The 23398-nt window shown below is 43.0% G+C and overlaps 2 protein-coding genes and 1 pseudogene across 5 annotated transcripts in view; 1 reads left to right on the forward strand and 2 right to left on the reverse strand.

The window, feature by feature from the left end:
- Positions 1-410: 410 nt before the first annotated feature.
- Positions 411-23057, reverse strand: CCNE1 (cyclin E1). 2 transcript variants are annotated; one of them, XM_061593913.1, is made up of 12 exons: positions 22440-23057; positions 21607-21657; positions 21279-21369; positions 19305-19373; positions 10823-10968; positions 10593-10728; positions 8323-8469; positions 6754-6849; positions 4960-5094; positions 4767-4878; positions 4515-4672; positions 411-3108 (listed from the first exon to the last, which is right to left on the reverse strand). In XM_061593913.1, exons 2-12 carry the CDS (start codon positions 21618-21620, stop codon positions 2986-2988), a joined length of 1227 nt encoding a protein of 408 aa, XP_061449897.1. In that variant the 5' UTR covers positions 21621-21657; positions 22440-23057; the 3' UTR covers positions 411-2985. The 2 variants fall into 2 exon arrangements, with proteins under 2 accessions (XP_061449897.1, XP_061449898.1); XM_061593914.1 differs by lacking the exon at positions 22440-23057 and adding an exon at positions 22262-22374.
- LOC133369441 (5S ribosomal RNA) lies at positions 21000-21108 on the reverse strand (annotated as a pseudogene).
- The window catches only part of LOC133369058 (uncharacterized protein F13E9.13, mitochondrial-like), a 45401-nt gene continuing 44388 nt past the window's right edge, over positions 22386-23398 (forward strand). The window contains exon 1 of one of the 3 annotated variants that reach the window (XM_061593916.1): positions 22386-22777. The gene's annotated coding sequence lies outside the window, so the exon portion shown is untranslated. Of the gene's footprint in view, positions 22778-22907; positions 23257-23398 lie in introns of those variants that run through there. The other 2 variants (XM_061593918.1, XM_061593917.1) reach the window with 2 other exon arrangements.

The following is a 23398-nucleotide window of genomic DNA, read 5'->3' on the forward strand; positions in this document are numbered from 1 at the left end:
TGTAAACGTCTTTTTAAATTGGAAGCTCTCATAGGAGCATATTTATCGCTGCCTGAATATGCGCTGATCTTGGCATCACAGCATTTGTCTTCATCTGGGTCCTGTGTCATGCACTGACACACAAAATGTTTTCCATCTTGAGTTATGGTGAAATGCTCAAATACAGCTGAATTCATGGGAATATTCTTTGACATTTTGAATTTATATTTTAAAAAATTTCTCAATCAAAGCTGGAGTTGGAGTCGGTACATTTCTACCGACTCCAACTCCACCCAAAATTGCTCCCGACTCTGACTTCGACTCCACAGCCCTGATTTGCATGGTGCATTCTCATCTGAGATTTGGCCACTTCTACATGCCAACCTTATATTTTCTTGTTGTATCTGGAAATCAACGATAAGCAACATACAAAAGTTTACATGTTTTATTTTTTTAACCAAATGTCTACAGTTATTTACTGGTTCAGTGATGTCACATAGAGGCTTAAAATACCTTCACTTTCTATTTAACCCATGCCAGAAAATGTCCGCAGTACCTAAACTTGTTTAACTAGGTTATGGATCATTCTGTAAACATTGCAGAGAGCAGCTGTAGCTATCTCTCAGTTTTTGAAGACATAAAACTGCTTGGCTGCCACCAGCATAGCAGCCAGCATGTAATTCCCAGCCAAGGCTATACATAGTTCGTCTTCTCCCGCACACTTTAAGAGATTTCAGCTGCTGCAGTTCAGAAAGGAACAGAGCCTATGCCTACAACCCTCACAGTATGGGATTCAGAAATGTAGGGACAGGGGTGTATCACTGCGTGGACAAAAGGGCCAGAGCAAAACACATATCAAAGAGTTTATCCTTAAAAAATGTGACTTGTATCAACACAAAGAAAATAGTTTTAAAGCAGGGGTGGGGAACTTTTTTCAGCTTGAGGGATGCATTCCCTTCTAGGCTACCTACTGAGGGCCACATTCCAGTGCTAGGCAGGGCCAGGCACAAAGGTGACTGGAGCAACGAATGTTAATTTACTCACACATTGTTCTCTATCCTCCATCCAGGAAAGGAAGAAGCATTAGCAGAGTTCAAAGATGCATTCTAAACAGGTAAACACACTTCAGGGGTCAAAGCAGGGCTGGTGAAGAGAGTGGCTGGGGAAGGGTGTGTAGCCTGGGGTGAGTCTCAGGGGCCAGACAGATGCCTGGAGGACTGCATTCAGTCCCCAGGCCCAAGGTTCCCCATTCCTGGTTGAAAGACCCATGATGTGATTGGACTAATAAAGTCTGGCCCTGTAAGCTACCTGGATGGGAGACCACTTAGGAAACATACAATTGTGATCTCTGCAGACAATAGCTGGAACATACATGCAATGAAGAAGCTGATGGGGCAAATGCGTTTGCGGACAGTGTTATACAGGCACCATCGCAACAGAGTTGGGATCAGATGCAACTCCTGCATAATACATGCAGAGTTGATGGCAGACATGCATTGGCTGCCATGTAATACACAAAGCTACTGTTTCAGCAATCAGTTTATACATCTTCCCTGCAGGTAAGACACATATCCAGAAAAGGCGCCGAGAAATATATCCTTTCCACAACAATTGCCAGGGCCGATTTAGGTTACACAAAAGGCAGAAAAATATTGCAGGTCTTTAAGAGCACACGCATGCACACACACACACAAGGATTCCCTACAGTAGTGAATGGTGCTGCAATGCCAAGGACTAAAATTGAACCAATATATGCTATTAATCACATGTGTTTTAGGATGACTTGTAATCATTTAAATGGGACTTTCCAGGCCAAGGAGCTGGCGAACTGGACCCTCCATGTGAACAGGCTTAAAATTAAGCAACAAAACCAGAGCTATGGTGTTTCCCAAACGTCTTCAGGGAAACAACAGGCCATTGGCAATTAAGGCAGCAGCATCTGAACTATAGTCTAATAGGATTTTATGTGAATTTGAAGATAACACAACCCCTGTCTTTTGCATAGCTCCTGCTAATTGGTAATAAAACAATCAAGTTGTCAGCTTTCCACTTACAAATTTGACATTTATGCTCATTCTATTACTGTCCAATTTACAGTCACCTTCTGAAAGTCTGATATTTGTAAGACACAAATGGCATAGACATTCCAGTTTTAAAGAACTATCTAAATTGGGAAAACATGCAGTTTTTGCATTATAACCTTACAAGGCATCTTGAGAACATTGATTGCCAAGTTCTAATGTTGGAGATAAAAAACGTATTCCTCACTGGAGGAGGTGGAGAGAGTCTGGAGCCCTACCCTTTATGGATGGGGAGAGTCCACCCTCCCCATTACAGCTCTGATCCAAATAATTCACCTCCCCCAGAGCTGCCATTAGCTGTGAATGGGAGAAACATACAACCTTGAATTCTGTAAAGCAGCATGTAATACTGATAGCACCAAGTGTTTTCCTTTTTAAATGTTTTACTTCCGAAACAGTTAGCTACCATTCTGTCCTCCACCTTCAAGACCGATTACATATGAACACAACACTGCATAAGATGCAGCTGATAATAGTTTATTTAAAAATTAAAACACATAAGAGCATTTATACAAAGGGTTTTTCTTTAAAAGGATCAAGTTGTAAACTAGGAAGTCTAAGAAGCTTGCCTTCTACAGCTAGCTCCAACTAGAGCATGTTTAGAGCCCCAGAAGTGCAGAAGGCAGAGCCCCTTCTCTTCCCACCACCTCTCCAAGTCAGCATATCAAGTATCACCCTCCTTAGCAGCAATCCAAGCAAATGCTTGTTGTTTTGGGTGGCTGGTGTACTCGATCAGTTAATTTTTTAAAAAGTGTCCAATAAAAATAATGCAAGTTTCTTCCATCATAATAAAAGTGAAGACTTTCCTTTCTAGAATGCGTAGGACGGTTAGGTCAGTCAGTCATTGGCAGCATCTCACAGTGAAGAATCAAGAATTGAAAAGGCACTTCAGCCAAGAGGTCTTCAGGTTGAGCAGCTTGCAAAGTTACAGCTGTTTGGATGTGAAGGACAATTTCTTACTGCTCTGAGGTGGGGTGAGGACACCTGTGGGTAAAGGAGAACTCCTGTTCTTCTCAGCCAGTGCGGCTTGTTTTACTTGAACTTTGTCCTAGAAGAGAAGAACGTGAATGATCTACTGCCTATTCATGTGTCTAGCACGTTTGCATCATGTTTAGGTTTTAGGAGCAACTCCATTACACACACAGAATCCCAAAAAATACACGAGAGGGACCCCAATCCTTCCCTGATTGACCATATTTTAAAATGACAAGTGCCAGATATATGTACAGGCATCCCAGCACAGAACAGTGAGATCAGTCCTGAGAAGTCAATATGTAGGTGAACTGACTTAAGGATTAAAATGCTACTCCCCCATTGCTACAGCTCACACATTATTATCACAAAGCACCAGCAGTTGCAGCACTGGAAATGTGATTTAAGTCTATGCCAGCTGTAGAAGTGGCAAACCCAACAAACTGCTTTACAATCTTTTCCCCTTACCTTGAAAGGCAAGGCAAATCACTAGTTCTAACTTAAAGGATAACAGGACAAGTTTGCATAGCTTTCTGTAGCTATACTGGATTTGAACGGTTTTTTCATATGAAATTGCTTTTGTAGTTAACATTATTATTAATTGCTTCAAGACAATTCATAGGAAGCAATCCATGAATTGAAGGTTCCCCCATAAAAACTCTGGGAATTGTAGCTTGTTAAAGGTCCTGAGATACCCATATTGCCCACAGAGCTACAATTCCCAGAGTGGTTAATCAATCCCTTTCTCAGGGACCTCTGGGAATTGTAGGCCTGGGAGGGGAATCAGAGTCTCCTTAACATCTCTCAGCACCCTTAATAAACTAGTTCCCAGGATTCTTGGTGGGAAGCAATGACTGCTTAAAGTGGAATAATACTGCTTTAAGTAAATAGTGCAGATGGGGCCCAAGTGATGCCTTTCTAGGCCCCAATTTATCCTAGTCCAACTATATTTGCCTGGGCTTTGGCCAGAGGCTGGGAAGTCACCGGCCATACCACATTACAGGAATACCCCGCATTAACGTACGCAATGGGTCCAGAGCGAGTACATAAACTGAAAATGTACTTAAAGTGAAGCACTACCTTTTTTCACTTGCACCGCCACTGTGCCACCTCTCCTTCACACGGAGCCTCAAAGCCCTGCACTAAAGCCTCTGCTGCTGCACTGCCGCGCCTCTCAGCTAATTGCGATCGCGCCTCCCAGTTGATTCGCAGTCACGTCTCTTTCCACCCCCCACTGAAAGAACAGGCCACAACCAAAGGTTAAGTGTCCGTTCTTGTGACGCGAGCGTACATAAACAGGGGAATGGTGCTACTGCAAGTATGTCCGTACTCGCGAGTGTCCTTAAAGTGAAGGTCCGTATAGCGGGGTATTCCTGTACTGTCCTCTTTGCATTTCAGATGTATGCTTTAAGGAATTTCTAACATTTGCTCTCTTACATCCAACTTTTTGTTCTCAAGCTATCACTCCATGAGAACACTTACCAGCAAATCAAAGGTGTTTATGTGCGTTTGTATATTGTGCAAATCTTCGGAAGGGATGCCTCTGAAGTGTTTGAGTGGCGAGCTCCCCACCTCCCTGATAGCCACAGCAAAGGGAACCATCCATTTCACACACTCCCGTATATCACACAACTCATAACCTAGAAAATTAAGAAGAAACCTGCCTTTGTAAGTCATGCCTTTAACTTGACCTTAACTGTTAAAGTTGATTTGCTTTTATTAAATGCAGCTTACCTGAAACCTTCTGCATCAACTCACAAGAGGAAAAGTGATATAAAGCAGAAGCAGCTAAAACGCCGTAGGTATATTCCAAAGAGCCAGCATCCAGCACGCAGAGATCCAAAAGCTACAGAAGGAAGACAGAAAACTTAAAAAAAAAATCCTAAACAGGTGACGGGAAACATTTGAGGGTAGAAGATGTCCTTACCTCAGCTATTTGCACAAATATATCTTGGGGATATTGTGGTAATAGCACCTGATAGATCTCATTTAGATAAGCAACCTGCATGTATATGTTTAGCCAGGACACAACTGTGAGAGGACTCAGATTCCAATTGAGTGCCTAGAAGAGAACATGCGCATCAGGAGACAGAGCAGGTTTCTTTAGCACTCAGATTAAACACACTGCGCTTGCCTGCTCTTCTCTTCAAACACAAATGTCATATGGTTTAGGATTGACAACATAGTTGGCATCTATTGTAACAAACAACTTTTATACAAAACCATATTGGAGCCCATTACAGTCTCAGTGGCACGGACATGGAGACTAAACAAATAACCTACAGGGTACCTAAAGGCCCTGTTTACACATCTGTAAGAGTCTATGCCAAAGTGTAGTGGGGAGCAGATCAGGTCTGGATTTCACATATTGATGAAAGTATGTACAGGAGACTCATGTGCATTCATTCCAATGCTGTGATGCCAAACCAATGCTTCTAGCATGCATGTAACATTTGCTTTAAAAAACACAATGTGGATTTGCATCAGAGTGTAGAGGCATGTCTGGAGTTTTTCACACAGCACATAGTTAAACTATGAAATTCACTCCTCCAAGTGGTAGAGGGGAACCAACTTGGATGGCTTTAAAAGAGGATTACATAAATTCATGGAGAATAAGGCTATCAGTGGCTGCTAGCCATGATGGCTGTGCTCTACCTCCAGAGGATATACCTGTTCAGAGGCAGTACACCCCTGAATGCCAGTTGCAGGAATCAGAAGTGAAGAAAGTGCTGTTGCGCTCAGGTCCTGCTTCTGGGCTTCCCATAGGCATCTACTTGGCCACTGTGAGAACAGGACTGCAGACTAGGGAGCTATTGGCCTGGTCCAGCGGGCTCTCCTTATGTGGCAAATGCAATCCTGCTGCCACACTGCACACTCATATACCATTTATGAACATATAAATTTGAGAGCTAATGAGATGTAGTGGATAGTTTTTCACTAGGAAGACCAGGGTGAAAATCCCCACCCAACTATGAACTGTACTAGGTGACTTTATGCCAGTCACTCTCTACCTAACCTCACACAGGGTTGTTGTGATGATTATTAAGAGGACTTGGAGGGGGGGAAAGGAATCTCATGTACTGCCCTGAGGTTGCATTTATACCTACTCACTCCTAAGTACTAACATGTCATTACTGCAATTTAAAGAATTACAATACAGACAGACTTGGCATCATTTTAACCCTGGACTTAGGAAATGTACTACAGGCGGGCCCCACTTATACAGCAGGTTCCATTGAGGACCCCCGCCATAAAGCAGAAATCGCCGTAAAGCAGAACCCCATTGAGTATAATGGGGCGCATCGCGCGAAAATGCCGCAAAATCAGCTTTAAAACGGGGAATGAAAGCTGCTGCATTAGCGGAACGCCGGGAACCGAAGCGCCGGTAAGCGGGGCCCTACTGTACTGGCTGTCAAGATGCAGTGTCTTTCATGCTGACCTAAACCATTTGAGCCTTCTCAAAATGGACAGGAGATTTCTATCTACGTAGCTATAAGAGAATTACTGATAACAGAAGATAAAATATTGAAAGAGATATGGCACTGGCTAACGTGCATGCTTTTGGCAACAAAAAGTGGTGTCTTTACATCATGGCTACTAGATAAAAGTGGCTTGGGGAATATTTTGCCTAAGGCCTTGAAGATGGAAACTTTTAAAAGCAGCCCATACAGTCAGTTCCTTTTGGTCTTTACAAAGAACACACACATTGAGTCGCATCTACCTTCATAACGATGAGTTCCATACTAAGAATTTCTTCTTCAGTACAAGCCCCGTCTGTAACATATGCAAACTGATGCAGCTTTGGAGGATAGATTTCCTGAAACATGGAAGACGAGACATCAATACATTGTCAACTGCTGTGTTTAAAATCAGCTGTGGTAAATGGCAAAGCCAGATGGCTCCAGACACTGACAGCTATCAATACCTACATTTTGAGTAGCAGCACTATTTTTATCTACAGGGAGATTTCTTGAGCTAAGATCAATTAGGCCAAGCAGTAAATGCAAATATCACGTGGTAGCAACTTCACACAATAGTTATTGTCAGTAACACATTATTTGTCATGGATCATAGCCTTTTATGTCAAAATGCCCAAGAAGGCAGGTGACAGAGCCTTTCACTTAAAAATCTGTGTGAAAACAAAACCTTGCTCTTTTTCTGCAGTTTCCAGCCCCCTATCTATTCATTTCTAGGTTATTAGCAGCTGCAGCGGGGAAGGCAAGAGAAAGGAGGATATTATAGCAACCAGGCCTGGTACACAAGAGTAGATATTCTTATCAAATTTACAAATATGTATTATGCAAAAAAAGTGCTTATACTTATCATACATCTTTCAGAATGTCAACAGCACTGAGGTGTGTGTGTGTGTCTGTTTGGCTCATCTTATAATAGTGTGCTCTCTGGGATAAAGCAAGGAGAATAGCAACTTTTATGTTATTTTATTGGGCTTTAATGATGAAAACCCCCACAATTTTAGTTGCTAATGCTAAATATAAATACTGCCTTGGGTGCTTTCAGGTAGAGAGGCAACCTGCAGGTACCATAAAGCATAATTAATTCTTGGAAAAGTAACAATGTTTCAGCTATTTGAATGTGGCATATTCACTGTAGAATTTAGACAAGAGGTTAGGACTGCACTGGCGTGAGGCAGAACATATTTTTGATAACACAGATTGTTACTAAAAGGAACATAGGAACCCATGCCTTCAAAAATGTGTTGCACTCTTAAAGCAGCCTTTTCCAACTAGGTGCCACCTAGATATTTTGGGCTTCAACTCCTATCAGCCCTAGCCAGCGTGGTCAAGGATGATGGGAGTTGTGCTCCAACAACATATGGAGGCTACTAATGATTCATCCAAGCTTAAAAGTCTATTTTAGATATGAAGAATATCGTAGGAGCAATTAGGGAAGTCAATTTGTGCAATGCTAACATGAAAAATTCTGCAAGAGCAGTATGACAGACTGAATTCAACTAAGTCCTACTCAGAGTAAACCCAGTGAAATTAATGAACCTAAGTTAGCTATATGTATTAACTTCAATGGGTCTACTCTAAGTAGCATTGAAGACCACCCAGAGTAACAGAAAGGATTTTCTTATGATTCTATACTGTATCCCATCATGTTTAAAAAAACATGGCCCACATAACAATATCCACAAACAATTTTTCAGCTTTGCTTTCACTTTAAGAGTGCAATCTTATGCATATTTACTGGAAAGTAAGTCCCACCATATTAAGTGGAGATTGCACCACAGTAAATTTTTAGGATTGCAAGGCAAGATTCTTTTTACCTCAAGCTTTGCAGCTATGAATAAAGATGAAATCCCAATAAGTTGCAGAAGTGTCTTTACGATGTTCTGTTGAGTTGCCATGAACCGATCAAAGAAATCTTGCGCCAAATAATATGTCTCTCTATGAAGCTTGTAGACCTCACAAACCTGTAAGAGATAGAAGGATGTTACTCTGCTTCTGAGGTCCATTGCTCCATGACACAATGATTAGAATCTGACAGGAATGCATACAGAATAGATTTTATAATTTAAGTTTGCACCACAGCTCGTAAAGACCAGAAGCCACACTTTCAGTCTTGTGGGCACAAGCCTGAGGAACTTCCTCCCAACTGAGATTAGACAGGCACCTTCCTTGTTGAACTTCAGGCACACAACTAAGACTTTCTTGTTCCAGCAGGTATTTTAAGGTACTGTTTGGTTTTATGGTAATTTGACTGTTTATGTATGGCTTGTTTTTATGTACACTGCTTAGAAATGCAAACGATTAGGCAGTATATAAATAAATAAAACACAGCTATGTTTTGCTTCCCTAAAAATGTTTATTCCTTGACAAGCAGGGCTCATCAAAGACATTTGGGTGCCTCAGGAAAAAGGCAAGATGCCTCCCCGCACAACGGACAAAAGCCAACCTGACTGGAAGTTGAATCCTACATCCTGCACTACGCTTGAGGGCAGCCAGCTAGCTTAGGGGCAGAGGGCAGGCTGCATAACACATGTAGTTCTGTCTACTCCCCGCCTTTCATCATCTGCCCCCTTACTCTTCTTAGGATCAGCTGCAAATTCAGATTAAAATCTTTACTTGCTTGCTCATCACCATGAAGTTTTCCTAGGATCCATAGTACCTCTGCCTTTGTTTTAGAAGCAGTAGTCTGACCTAAACAATACCTTATCTGTTCAATCCCTATGACATGAGAACAGAAGGAAAGATCCTATGGTATCAACATAAAGCTAAAAAGCCCCCTCTCACCCAAAAAAGCTGGCAAGTGCAAAAAGGACTGGAATGAAGAAAAACATCCCCTTCTAGAGGAAATAAGTGTACAGCAATGTTTATCATAATAAAAGGATGGAACATAGACTGCAAATATTTTTCATCATTCCCCCCTCTAATATTAACAGCCCTCTTCACAGAAAAACAGTTGAAGTGAACAAAAAAAACCCAAACTAAGTCAATGTATGTTTCTCAAGCAGCTCAAAAACATACACTTTCCTATAGTGTTACTGCCCAGTGCAGAAAGAATGTTATTTCCTCTAGAGAACAACTCTATGGCTTCTAGAATACGACAATCACAAAATGATTTGTTAAGTCGACTCCATTTTGCCTTGCCAGAGCCAGTGTGATGTAGTGGTTAAGGTGTTGGACTACGACCTGGGAGACCAGGGTTCAAATCCCCTCACAGCCATGAAGCTCACTGGGTGACTTTGGGCCAGTCACTGCCTCTCAGCCTCAGAGGGAGGCAATGGTAAAACCCCTCCGACTATCGCTTACTATGAATACCCTATTGATAGGGTTGCCACAAGTTGGGATAGACTTGAAGGCAGCCCATCATCGTCGTCATGGCTATCATATAAGCAAAAGCTAAAAGTGCCAGGAACTGGAGCCTGACTGTTGGGACCAGTTTCCTCTATTGAAATGGAGATGAGTATCCTAGCACTCTAACAGCCAGGAAAATAGAGCTCCCAAGCATAATAAGCCAATGTCTACCACACCGAATCCAATCATGTTAAAATCCTGCCACTCGCTGACAGATAATACTGAGCCCTGTGCACTGTTGCGATTACCCAGCTGTTACTTGCTTAGCCATCAAGCATCTACATCGTCCTTTTCAAAGGTTAGCCCCTTTTGTTTTCCATGAGACTTTATTTTTTTTATATAAGAAGGATCTTAGTATTTTTATTTTCTAAAAAGAAGGATGCCTGCAAATTCCTGTGTATGCTATGCTTTTGATAACAGTTTTCCTGGCAGCCACTTTACAAAATTCCTCCTGAAGCCCCTGTCTGGGTGCTCATCTGTGTACCCTCTCCCACTTCCCACCTTGCTAGGAGCTCCTGATGCCCCCTTGCCTGCATTTAGCCTATCCTGAATCAGCTCTACCAAATGGACAGCACTCTATCCTATGATGGGAATAGAGCTAGGAGTGGCTGACTGCTACGGACCGAATTCCCGATTCATCCTTTGTTCCTAAGGAAAGAACTCAAGACAGGCAATTTGATAACAACCCTGCACAAATGCATTATTTGTTCCAAATGTTAGCAAAAGAAGACAATCTCACCTCCATTAGCCAGTCTAGGAGAATCACCCGCATTTTAGGTTGCAAGAGTGGGTGCCTTTGCATATATAGTTTATCCCTCGCATATGCATGTTCTTTCTTTATCATGTTTTTCCATACTTCATCCCTATTTGCCCAGCTTCAGGAGGAGGAGGAAGAAAGAGACAATGTCAAAAACTAAGTTTAACTGACAAAAATAAAACAGGAAACCAGGAAATTAGGGGGAAACATACCCCAAAACAGGCAGTGGTGACTCTCTAGATGAAGCAAGGCTTTGGTGCATGAAAGGAGTGAACTTTGGGCTCCCCAGCTCATCGTCTTTGTCTGGTGTGGGGATCAGCATATGGGGATGTGTGCACACAGCATAGTTTGAAAATGGCTATTGAAGACAAAAGGAGGAAGAGCCATTAAATTTCACAGTTATAAAGTTTATTGAACAGTTGATTAATCCTCCACACAACAAATTTCAGAAAGAGTAAAAAGGATTATTTTCTTATAACTTAACTGTTTTTAGCCACTGCGCTCAAGGATATGGCAGATTACCTTTCATATGTTTCTCTCTGAAAAGCCATTGCTGCTTCAAAAGAGACAAATGGTCACAGCAACTCAGCAAGTGGCCTTTTTAAAGAATACTTATGACACTGCATTTGCTATGCCAAACAAAAAGATATTCTGCATGAAAGTCAGGCTTTCAGTTTCAGAATCCCATCTGTTTATTTTCCACCTGATGGCAATATCCTTGATAGTGGAAATCAAGGAACAGAGGGATTAGGACTTCAGGTGGGAAGGAAACAGATGGAAGTCCAGAACAGTTATCCTGTTTTCTCAGAGTTCCTTTGGTAATGAATACACAAAAGAAAGAATGCAGGCTGCTTTAAAAAAAAATAGGGCTGTTACCTTGCAATACACACAGAAGACAGCCTTAAAATGTATGCATTTGGCTGTCTCATAATTACAGTAGATTTAATCTACACAGAAAACTATGGATGCTAAATGCAAATTGGCACCTAAACTATTACTTGCATTTTATGATTGTATGCTTTGCAAAATTATACTAATGTGAAGCTAGCACATCAAGGGGGATGTGGACTACATTAGCTTAGCCACTATGTGAAAGGAAAGAAGTACAAGGCACTAACTTAAGTATATGGGAACTTCAAACTGATAATTGTAGATTATTTTGTAGACTGGATATAACACGAAGCATAAGCAGTGCACCAGGATGCTTAAGCCAAAGGGGGGAAAAGTTATTTCTAAGCTTCAGAGTTCGTTTACACACATGCACACAGCCCTTAAAGCTTTTTCTAAACAGTGGCCTCTTCCAGAACACCTTTAAAAACTGCAGCTCTCTGCTTAATCATAATGAAAATTGTATGTGCAAGGATTTACATGGGAAACAGCTCAAAATCGTGTATGTCTGTTAAACTACACCACTAAAAGTTACCATTAGGGTGTGGGATGAGTAAATGGTGATTCAACATGAAACCAAAACATTTTCCAGACCATCTTTTTCTGCACTCTGTGTACATGAGTTTGTTTTCTAGCAAAAACTTGGAAGATGTCAGATTAGGCAGAATGGTACTTTAAAAAATCCAGCAATAAGACCTATCTGTATTTTGATTTGTGCCAAGATTTTCTCCAGACAGTTTTGCTCCCTTCCTCCTCTTCTTCTCTGTATGTTTATGTCCCTAAATGATCTACTTTGAAGTTACAGTGGACTTGTGCTGGCAGGAAGCCACAACCTCTTTAGCTGGCCAGAAGGCTACTTGGAACAAGGCAAGATGCCAAAAGCTTAGGAAGTCATTTAGCACCTTAGAATCTGAATTAGCATCCCAAACCTCCTCCGCTATGTCAGTAAACCATAAGCTTTCCATCGATACCTTGTGGGTGCAGATGAGCGGTCTCAAAACCTTGGCAGAAAGGCAGGATAATGCCTGCAGCTTGTAAGGTGTGATAGTTTCACTTGTAGATATATTAGGAGTGAGATTTCCTTACAGGGTTGGCCTACTTTCATCTGCAATATCAGGCATTGTCCATTTTCTTGAGCCAGATCTAAATTATTCTTTGTCCTAGCTGGGCTAGGCAACATAATCCATCCTTTCCTACTCTGACAGTACTAGGCCTTACAACACAGACAGTGCCGAAGAAGAAGAAGGGTTAGCCCTGCAGCATTCACAGCCCACAAGGTGCTGCTCTTTGGTCTTTCCAGCTTTGGAAAGCTGGAAGAAAGCAAGAAGAGTTTCTTGATCAAAGTACAGCCTTCCCACCATTCTGTACTCAAATGGAGGTGCAACATGAAAAGCAAAGCATCACTTCTACTACAGGCACCATCACCAGGTAAGTGCATGGGATAAAACCAGACAGCTGGCACCAAGCAGAAAATTACTTTCAATGCATTATAATAGTAACCAACCCTTCTAAAATGCTTCCTCCATAACCTCAGATTCTCAGCAAAAATAGAAGTTCAAACAAAGTTCTCACTCCAAAGGAATAAGCAAGGTTAAGATGAGTTGGGTGAATCTCATGTTAGATGCTGCTGGGGGACACAATCAGAGGGCAACATCTGGATCACAAGCCTTGGAATTCCCCCCTCAGGTTTCAGCCACATCGGACAACATTGGCATTTATACAACAAGCTTCTGTGTTTCATGGTTGTGGAGAAAATTTTTAAACACCAGCTGTGGGTGTTACCATCTTTCTGACTGAAGCAAGTACATTTTATATGTTTAATTCAATTATATAACCACTTATGCTTTTCACTTATGGTCCCTAGTGCAGGACAAGTTACCCATCCTGAATTAATTCTCACGGTAAACTCACTCATTGTGTGCATATTTATCATTTGAATAGATCAGGCTCACCTTTTAGGCTAACTTTTAGATCAGCTAGGCAGAGAAGGAGACACATATTTTTACAAACAGGCAGATAACATGGTGAATGCAACAAAATTACTAATCTTTATCTAGCTCAGTTTATCTACAGAGTCTCACAAAAACTGCCGATTTCAAGTAATCTGTTACAATTTATTATAAGGTTTGTATTTATTGATTGATTTATTCTATTTATATCCTGCCCTTCCTACCAGTAGGAGCCCAGGGTGGCAAACAAAAGCACTCAAAACACTGTAAAACATCATAAAAACAGACTTTACAATATATTAAAACAAAACATCCTTAAAAACATTAAAACAAAACATCTTTAAAAAATTTTTTAAAAAAAGGTTTAAAAACCTATTGAAAAGCAATTCCAACACAGACATAGACTGGGATAAGGTTTCTAACTAAAAGGCCTGTTGAAAGAGGAAGGTCTTCAGTAGGCACTAAAAAGATGACAGAAATGATGCCTGTCTAATATTTAAGGAGAGGGAATTCCAAGGGATTGATGCCATTACACTAAAGGTCTGTTTCCTATGTTGTACGGAACAGACCTCAAGATAAGATGGTCTCTGCAGAAGACCCTGACCTGCAGAGCACAGTGATCGACTGGGTGTATAAGGAATACGATAGTGTTTCCGGTATCCTGGTCCCAAACTGTATAAGACTTTGTACACCAAAACTATAACCTTGAATTTAGTCCAGTAGCTAATAGCAGTGCAATTCTTTAAGCAGTGTGGGTGACATGTTGGCGATACCCTGCCTCAGTGAGCAGTCTCACTGCCACATTTTGCACCAGCTGCAGCTTCCGGACCAACCTCAAGGGCAGCCCCACATAGAGAGCATTACAGTAATCCAGCCTAGAGGTTACCAGTGCATGACCAGCAGTGGTCAGGCTATCCTGGCCCAGAAATGGCTGCAGCTGTCTTACCAGCTGAAGCTGGTAAAAGGCACTCCTAGCCACTGATGTCACCTGGGCCTCTAGCGACAAAGATGGATCCAGGAGCACCCCCAGACTACAGACCTGCTCTTTCAGAGGGAGTACGACCCCATCCAAAGCAGGCAACTGACCAATTATCTAAACTCGGGAACCACCAACCCACAGATTCTCCATCTTGCTAGGATCTAGACTCAGTTTATTGGCCCTCATCCAGCCCACCACCAACTCCAGGCACCAGTCCAGGGCTTCCACAGCCTCTCCCGATTCAGATGTTACAGAGAAATAGAGCTGGGTGTTGTCAGTGTACTGCTGACACCTTGCCCCAAATTTCATTATGACCGCTCCCAAGGGCTTCATATAGATGTTAAACAGCATGGGGAACAAGATGGTTCCCTGCAACACTCCACAGCACAATTGTCAGAGGGCCAAAAGACAATCCTCAAAGCTATTCTCTGAAAACGACCATGGAGATAGGATTATAACCACTGTAAAACAGTGCATCCAGTACCCATCTAATCAAGTAAGTCCAGAAGGATACCATGGTCAATGGTATCAAAAGCGGCCGAGACATCAAGTAAGAATAACAGAGTCGCTCTCCTCCATCCTTCTCCCAATAAAGGTCATTCATCAAGTTGACCAAGGCCGATTCAGTACCATAACCAGGCCTGAACCCAGACTGCAACAGGTGAAGATAATCTGTTTTATCCAAGAGTACCTGCAATTGCTGCATCACAGCCCTCTCAATCACCTTCCCTAAGAAGGTGGTATTTGTGACCAGGTGGTAGCTGTCACAAACCAATGGATCCAGGGTGGGCTTTTTCAGGAGCAGTCAGATCACCGCCTCTTTTAGGGAAGCTGGAACCACTCCCTCTCACAATGAAGCATTGACCACATCCTGGATCCACTTGGTCAAGCCCTCTCAGCAAACTTTAATGAGCCAAGAAGGGCAAGGATCAAGAGGATACATCGTCACAAGCACCTTGTCTACATTATCAGGCCGCATCACTGAAACCAATCCCAAGAAGTTGCAGCATACGTTGCACTGGACACCTGACTGGGGACTACAGTAGATGTGGATGGGACATCAAGATTGCCATGGAGGTAAGCAACTTTTCCTCGAAGTACCTTGCAAACAATTCACAATGGGCCTCCGAAGGGTCTAAAACTCCATTTCCTAGAGTTGATGTCAACAGACCCGACAATAAAGAAAAGCTCCACTGGACAGCTACTTGAGGATGCGATGAAATGGGCCTTCTTTGCCACCCTCACCACCACACAGTAGGCACGGTTATGTTTTCCTTTTGCCCAAGCAGCCTAAAGCATGTCTTTTGCCACTTCTGCTCTAGTTGTCGTCCAGCCTGTTTCATTGCTCTTAGCTCACTGGTGTACCAAAGTGCCATCTGGGCTCCACAGTGCCGGAGGGCACTTGGGGCAACCATGTGAAGAGCCCGATGCACCTCACTGTTCCACAGTGTGACAAGGACTGCAACAGGGTCACCTGCTCTATCTACTGGGAACTCCCCATGGGCATTCAGGAATCCTGTAGATTCCATTAGTCTCCAGTGGCGGACCATCTTTATCCATCCACCATCCCTGCAGGGGAGGATCGGAGCCTTAAGTCTAAACTTCACCAGCAAGGTATATGTCAAATAAATAAACAGAGCTAGTTTGAGAAATGGCATACATTTTTAGATATGACACAATTGTCTCAAGAATTAGACAGACACTTGCTGAAAATTCTGCTTCTGCAAGGTGGGTGATATAACCACCCTTTCTTATCTAACTATGTAATATTTTACTAACCCATCATGTAGCATCATGTCGGGGAAGGGCGCAGTGGCAGGGCAGCAAGCGTGTGAGGGAAGCAAGGGTGGCTGGCGGGGGGGGGCAGGCAAGCATGGGGGTGTGGAGCAGGCAAGTGACTGGGGGGGAGGGTGAGCAGCTGGGTGGCAAGCGGTAGCAGGAGCCTGGGCAGGATGCAGGTGAACATCCTAGGTGGGGAAGCAGCCTAGGTGTGTTGGCTGGAGACACTATTTGTTGAGGGGAAATTAGCAGTGGGGGCAGTGATTCGGGCAACAACACAGCCCAGTAACAGGCAAGGAGTGTTAGCGGGCCCATAGTATCTGGTGCCTGTCCAACGCCTGGAGGCACTGGGGGGAATTGCAAGGGGGCATGGCGAGAGGAGTTCAGTGCCTGGGGGGTGCATTTGCAAGTGTGTGTGTTTTGGAGTTCCTGTATATGTGTGTGTGTGTTTACAACTGTCTGGGGTGTGTGCATGGGGGGGGTCCCTCTGTGTGTGTGCATGCATGTGTGTGTGCATGCATGTGTGTGTGTGCGTTTGGGGTCAGAGGTTGGCAAGCAAAGCAAGCAGGGGGCAGAGTCCTCCTAGTTATCATATCAAAAGGTAGCAACTTTGCAATTAAAAGCTCTGACCTTATGTTAGGCTGAAGCAAGCAATGAACTCTGTGCACACTGTAAGTGGAATGGATAATGCTTCTTTGCTCATCGAATAGAGAGTAAAATATTGTAAGATATTCCGTTCAAGAATACATGTATTTCAGTTTATAATTCTGTGGTGATTTTTGGATGCTTCTCTAATAGCTGGCCATGTACTGCTGAAACAAGTTCCATTCTCATTAGTGGCTGAATCCAATTCATACCAGAAAGTAACATATTGGAACTCACACCATAGTCTGCGGAGCTGCTACTGAGCTACCAAACATTGGTTTCATAAGCCTAGAAGATAACCAGCACAATGCATTACTGCAGAAAAGCACTTTATCTATAGAACAACAGATGCTGTGGCATCAGCTTTATCACTGAGCAAAAGGTGCAGGGCTAATGCATTTCATGCAAACGTAGGCTTTTGTGCAACTTGTGCTTTGGAAATCTCGGTAACCATGTAGCTAGTTGAGCTTTTATCTACACACTGCTGAAAGGAAAAGGGGTAGGTGAAACAGTTATGTAAATTATTCCTATAATTGCCACACTACCTGAACTATTCTGCGAGGGTAGACAGACAATTGCAGTTGCACTTAACACAAGATAACATCATGTTGTATGACATATCAAAGGCCTATTGCACACATTATGGGGTGGCATATTTGGATTTGCTATCATGAATGTACTCATGTGGGAGCCAAGCTCTACCACTGAATAGCAGCCTGAAGAGTAGACATGTTTTTAAACATGCTTCCTCACTCACACTTTATGTTTTATGTGAGTACCCAAAATTTTATTTATACACTTTAAAATATAGTATTTAAGGGGCTTTAAGAAACAAGTTGGTCGTTTATTTCCATTGAAATTTCACCAGGTTGGCCAAGGTTTGAAATTCACCAGGTTGACAACTTTGCAAAACAGGCCAGGTGGAGGAAAAGACCAGATATTATGGTGAAAACTAGTTAGCCCCCTCTGATCAAATCTGAGTAATTCATTCTGTATCTCGCCTATGATGACAGAAGGAAAAGAAATTCCTTCCTCATCCAGAAAGTGAACACTGAACAGGTAGTTGTGGAAAGAGGAATCTATAGCAAACAAAGCCCATCTGCTTATGGTAGCATTAGTCTCCAGACCTCTAGCAGCCTTAATTGGTAAGATGTACCACATTAGTCCACCACAGCCTGTGGACTAAAAAACAATGAAGCACCATTTTCTGATCATTATTTCCAGTTTTAACTACGACCCTGAAAACTGTCAAATTAGACAAAGGAAGCTGATACATTCTTTTCAGCTTGAGCCAAATTTTATCTCTGTACAAAGATTGTGCAGGTTCATTTCAACAATCAAAACTGGGTTCTGCATAGTCCTATACAGAACTATGCATAGCAAAGATATGGAAATGAAAAAGAGAACTTTTATTTTAAAAAATTCAAAGCCCAATATTTTTGGTTTCTCTTTCAAGGGACCTTAGTATTTTCACTGACAGATCTCAAAGCCCTGGGTTTCTAAGTGATGTTGTTAAAGTTTAAAATTTGACTTGAACTTCCTAGTCAAGATTGTGGCTTCACTGAGATCATCTAGGAAAGTCATAGTTAAGGGGAACTATGCTTTTGAATCATGGACATCCAGATCACATCTCAAGACACTTGACCACTGCATTATACTATCATATCCTCCAACATTTCACAGCTTTCAGATAGGGGCATGCTTGTATTGTATCCAACCTATTCTCATTCCAAGGTCAGTTTGCACTGCTCAAGGCTCTGCTATGTTGTATTTACTCTGAAATGGTCTGTTCTCCTCCAACTGAAAAGCCAAGACAGTGTTTGGTTTTTTTGTTAAAGATATTCTGGGAAAAACATAATCATCTAACAATAGGTTATTATAGATCAACCTATACTTCAGCATGTGCACTATATGAAGTGCCATCTATGCAGTGCATGATGCCTTAGGGTTCACGTGCATGCACTTATATGAAAGTGTGCTAGACACAAGCAGCATCTTCCACCTCCTTTCACTGATAAATGTAAAATCTAGAGGCTCTGGGCAGAAAGCTGAACTCTGAAAAGTGTGAGCTTCAAGAACGCGCACTAACATCACTGTCCCTATTTTATACTACCAGAGATACCTTGTTAAAATGATGTAGAGGGGACAAACAGCAACAAATAACTATCTGTCCCTGGGAAACAGGGGCATTTGGAATAGATGGTATCCTCCAAGACCAAATTGGTTTAAGGCAGGGATGGGGAACCTGTGGCCTTCCAGAAGTTGTTGGACTCCAGCTTCCACCAGCCTCAGCTATCATGGCCAATGGTCAGGTCTGATGAGAGTTCTAGGCCAGCAATAGCTGAAGGGCCACAGGTTCTCTATCCCTGGTTTAATGCTTTAAGACCCAATATAACTATATAGATTAAAATAAATCAGTATCATTGTGTACCAATGCACTGACCAAATGATTACCTGACTTTCATTCTGTTTCTTCCTGGTCATTTCTATATTGGAAATTTCTTCATCTGGATCCTGTAAAAACTACATGGGAAAGAATGAAGTGAAGGTTACAAATCTGCAGTGAAGGCACACAAAACAGTGGCTCTGGGATTATACATCTCCCTCCATTGGTTTTAAGCTTTCAACGCTACAAACGGCTACTAATCACAATACCTATGGTCTCTCAGTAGTTGGAGGCAGTGAGCCTCTGAATACCAGTTGCTGGGAACTGCAAGAGAAGAGAGTGTTGTTGCACATAGGTGCTGGTTGCATGCTTTCCGTACGCATCTGGATACCAGTGTGAGAACAGAATGCCTGACCCAACAGAACTTTTCTTATGCTCTTATGTTCTTAAGGCAGTTTATAAACCTTTGTTATGAAAATAAAGAAGTTAAAACACAACTTCTACAACAGGCCAACCATTACTACTATGGGTTTCATCCATTCTGGGAAGGGAGAATCCATTAAAATCTACTAGCTTGCACTTTTATACATAGTTATGTTTAATCTTGATTAAAGTTGATGGGCTAAAGCTAAATGCAAATGGAACAGCTTAAGGAGTTTGTACTTTGTAGTTCCCATTGTGCTTACTGCAACTTTTTTAGTCGTGTGGGTGTGTGATAACTCGTTTGTTCACTGAATATTGGAGTGTTTACATCAAGAGATTTCTTTAGGTGCAACTGACAAGAGTTGGTCAATAGATCAATCAAGTGATGGTCAAGAATGTTTAAAGCATTAGGAACAAAAATAAGATACTTTTATCAACAGGTTTGATACTTTTGCTAGATACAAAAACAAGTTAGTTATGCACTATTATGAAACAATGAAGTTAACATTTTAAAAGCTATTAAGTTTCTAGACGAGAGTTCAATTTTTCTCAAAGCAGATAGCCAGCACATAGAGAGCATACTCCTTGGTTTCTGTAGCAAGATGAGAGTCATAGATGATCCTAGAGTCCAGATGATGGTTTGTGTACCTGACTGGAGATGCCTGCAGTTATAAGCAGGCGGACAGTAAGTGAAACTTTGTTCTGGGGAAGGTCCATAGCTCAGAGGAAGAGTATATGCTTGGCATTCAGGTTCAATCCTGTTATCTCCGGGTATTGCTGAGAACGTGCCCTAACCCTGGAAAACCAATGAGCTAAATGGACCAACAGTCTAACACAGCCCTGGTTCACACAACAGATACGCAAAACTAGATAAAGGAAACCAACTTTGGTTACAGCTCATAGTTAGGAAGGCAGAGGTGTAACCACGAGCTCCTGATTAGGAAAACATGCTAAGTCAAACCTTGGCCTGGCTCAGTGCAATGCTGGAGGTGGCACAGAGCTCCTCTCTGGGAGCATACACATTCACACAGGCTCAGTAAGCAATACTTTGGCTTATGGTGTTGAGCAACCCAGCCTACAGCATAACATGGCTTCCTTTGCTCCTAAACTTGCACATGACTTGCCACCTACAAAGTGGCATTCTTTGTTTTATAAAATATTGAATCAAAGTGAAATAAGACAATGAATTGACCAGCATGCGAACCCTATCTGTTGTTGTTGTTATATGCCTTCAAGTCAATTACAACTTATGGCAACCCTATGGATCTTTTTTGGATATATTCATCGGGTTTTCGTGGTAAGAGGTGTTCAGAGGTGGTTTACCATTGCCTTCCCCTCTAAGCCTATGGCACCCAGTATTCCCAGGCGGTCTCCCATCCAAGTGCTAACCAGGCCTGACCCTGCTTAGCTTCCGAGATCAGACGAGTTCAGGGTAGTATGACCATAGGCAACCCTATCTTTAGGAGTAGTTAATTTCATGGAATAGGCTTGGGGTGGGTGCAAATCACAAGGCTGCTTTTTCAAATGGAGATACTCTTCCATTACATGACTTCATTAAGGCAATGCCCTCTGATGACTGGAGAGGACCTCTTTCCTTCCCTAGAACTGCATGCACTTACAGTTGCAACATCAGCTTTCCTCTTGCGGGTTTGAATAGTAAAGTCAGCAAGCGCCTCATCGTCAGTGGGTGTCTTCTTGTCCTTGTGATCACTGCAATGAGTTGAAGATTCAGTCCTATATCATGTCAAATTCCTGTTTGCACTTAAGAAACATTTATAAAATGTATGTGTGGAAAACAAACCCTTTCACCCAATTGTTTATGCATTTCTGAACATATGGCATTAAGAGAGTTTTTCTTCTATTTGCTAAAGAGAGTTCCAGGTCTACAAAGCTCCCTTTGAAACAGGCCATGCAAAGGGTTGGAGTATGAAGGAACATACAACTCACCTGGCCTTGGGCATGGTGGCCTGGAGAGATCAACACACGGCTGACTTGGACCTTGAAAAAACAAGAACAGCAGCAATGAATCAAATGCTTCCAGTTCAAACAAATGTCTCAGTTGTTAGGGTGGCTTGGTCTAAAAAAAAAAAAAACATTCATAGGAAGAAAGGGTGATAATATACAAATGATAAAGGCTTAGAAAGGCAGGAGAGAAAAGTCTTGATACACATCTAGAACACAAAAAGGGAATAAAAATACTTCCATAAAGGCTGCAGGCCCAAATAAGCCTTCTGCTGTAACAGCAAGGCGATGAAAGAAGAATGTGTGAGTGTACATTAGGAGGTGGGAAATATAATTAAGAAATGGCATGCAGATTTTGAGACTTCATTTTTTTACACCTTAAAAGAGTTACTCAGGAAAGAGGATGTCACCCTGCACCCCCCATGAACTGTACCCATCCGTGCTATTCCATGTGGAAGCAATGAAGAGAAACCTTGACCAAGCCATCTCCCAATAACCTCTCCCCAAAACCCATGGTAATATAAACCCAGTCACCACCTATACACAATGCACCACGCTAACTGCACCCTATTTATAATAGGATTCCTCCCCCCCAAAAAAAACCCCAGAGAAAAAAAAAAGGGGGGGAAGAGAAGACTACCTCTCTTTTTTGCAAATTACATCCTCCACTTGAAATACCTATGAGGGGAGGAGGAGTAAATCACCCCCCCCAGTGCCCCTGGAAAAATCCCTGGGAAACCCCTTTTAATCCAGATTCCCAAAGGGGGGGAAAGTCTTATTCCTCCTCGTTGCTACCGCTGCTGCTTTGAGGACCTTACCCGAGGCGGAGGGCGACCACCGTTTGCGTGCGTGTGTGTGTGACTGTCTGTGAGCCCCTGTGGCGTTGGCGGGCGGGACGCAGGAAGGCGGGCTCGTCGTCGTCGTCCTCCTCCTCCTAGCTGGGCCTGGGTTGGGCGCTTCCTGACAGAGCAGAGGCTCCCGTGTCGGGCTAGCGCGGCCTTTTCGCGCACAGGGCGGGCCCAGGCCCCGAAAGGGGGCATTTAAGCCTTGCCAGGGCAACGGCGCCGCTCTCGGCGCGTGAAAGCCCTCAGGCGGACCCCCGCTTGCCCCCAGGCCGGACCCAGGGCAGGCGTGGGCCCCGGGGACCCCCATCCAGGTGAGCTCGGGGACTCGGCCCAGGCTGGCTCGGGGGGGGGGAGTGGAGCAGCATGAGGGCGTGGCTTCGCGGGGGCGTGGCTTGCGAGGCGACGACGGCGACGCTGCTGAGCGGGAAGAAGTGGCCGTTTTCTCTCCTTTCGGGAGGGGAAAGTGAGGGGAGAGGAGGCGGAGGAAAGTCTCTTCAGGAACCCAAAAGGGGGGGAGAGAGTGTCGTTAGGTGATTGATATTGAATGGGAAAGGCGAAAAGGAGAGTTTTATAAGATTGCTACTTTTCTCCCCGTTCTCCTTGACCCCATTATTTTATCCCTCAGACTCGCAGTGCTTCTGGGCATGTGCAGAGTATTAGGGCTGACATTGAACAGGAAGAGGATATTGAGGGGGAAGTGGGAGGAAGGGGCGAAGAAGCGTCTCTTCAGGAACCTGAAAAAGGGGGAGAGAGAAGGATATGGTAACGGTGGGAAAGAGAGAGTCATGAGGTGACTGATATTGAATGGGAAAGGGCACTTATATAGGATTTCCACTTTTTAGTTCTCCTCACCCCCCGATTCCTTTTCCTTCCTCAGGCTCGCAATGTCTCTGGGCATGTGCAGAGTAGGGCTGATATTGAGAACTGAGAGA

This window comes from Rhineura floridana, chromosome 13 (assembly GCF_030035675.1).
Source record: "Rhineura floridana isolate rRhiFlo1 chromosome 13, rRhiFlo1.hap2, whole genome shotgun sequence".
NCBI classification, from domain to species: Eukaryota; Metazoa; Chordata; class Lepidosauria; order Squamata; family Rhineuridae; genus Rhineura; species Rhineura floridana.

Excerpts from the sequence above, each read along its gene's own strand:
- CCNE1 (XM_061593913.1), bottom strand. Across the intron at positions 4,879-4,959 it reads TATTTGTGCAAATAGCTGAG|CTTTTGGATCTCTGCGTGCT; the intron begins GTAAGGACATCT and ends TTCCTTCTGTAG. Across the intron at positions 3,109-4,514 it reads TAAACACCTTTGATTTGCTG|GACAAAGTTCAAGTAAAACA; the intron begins GTAAGTGTTCTC and ends CTTCTCTTCTAG.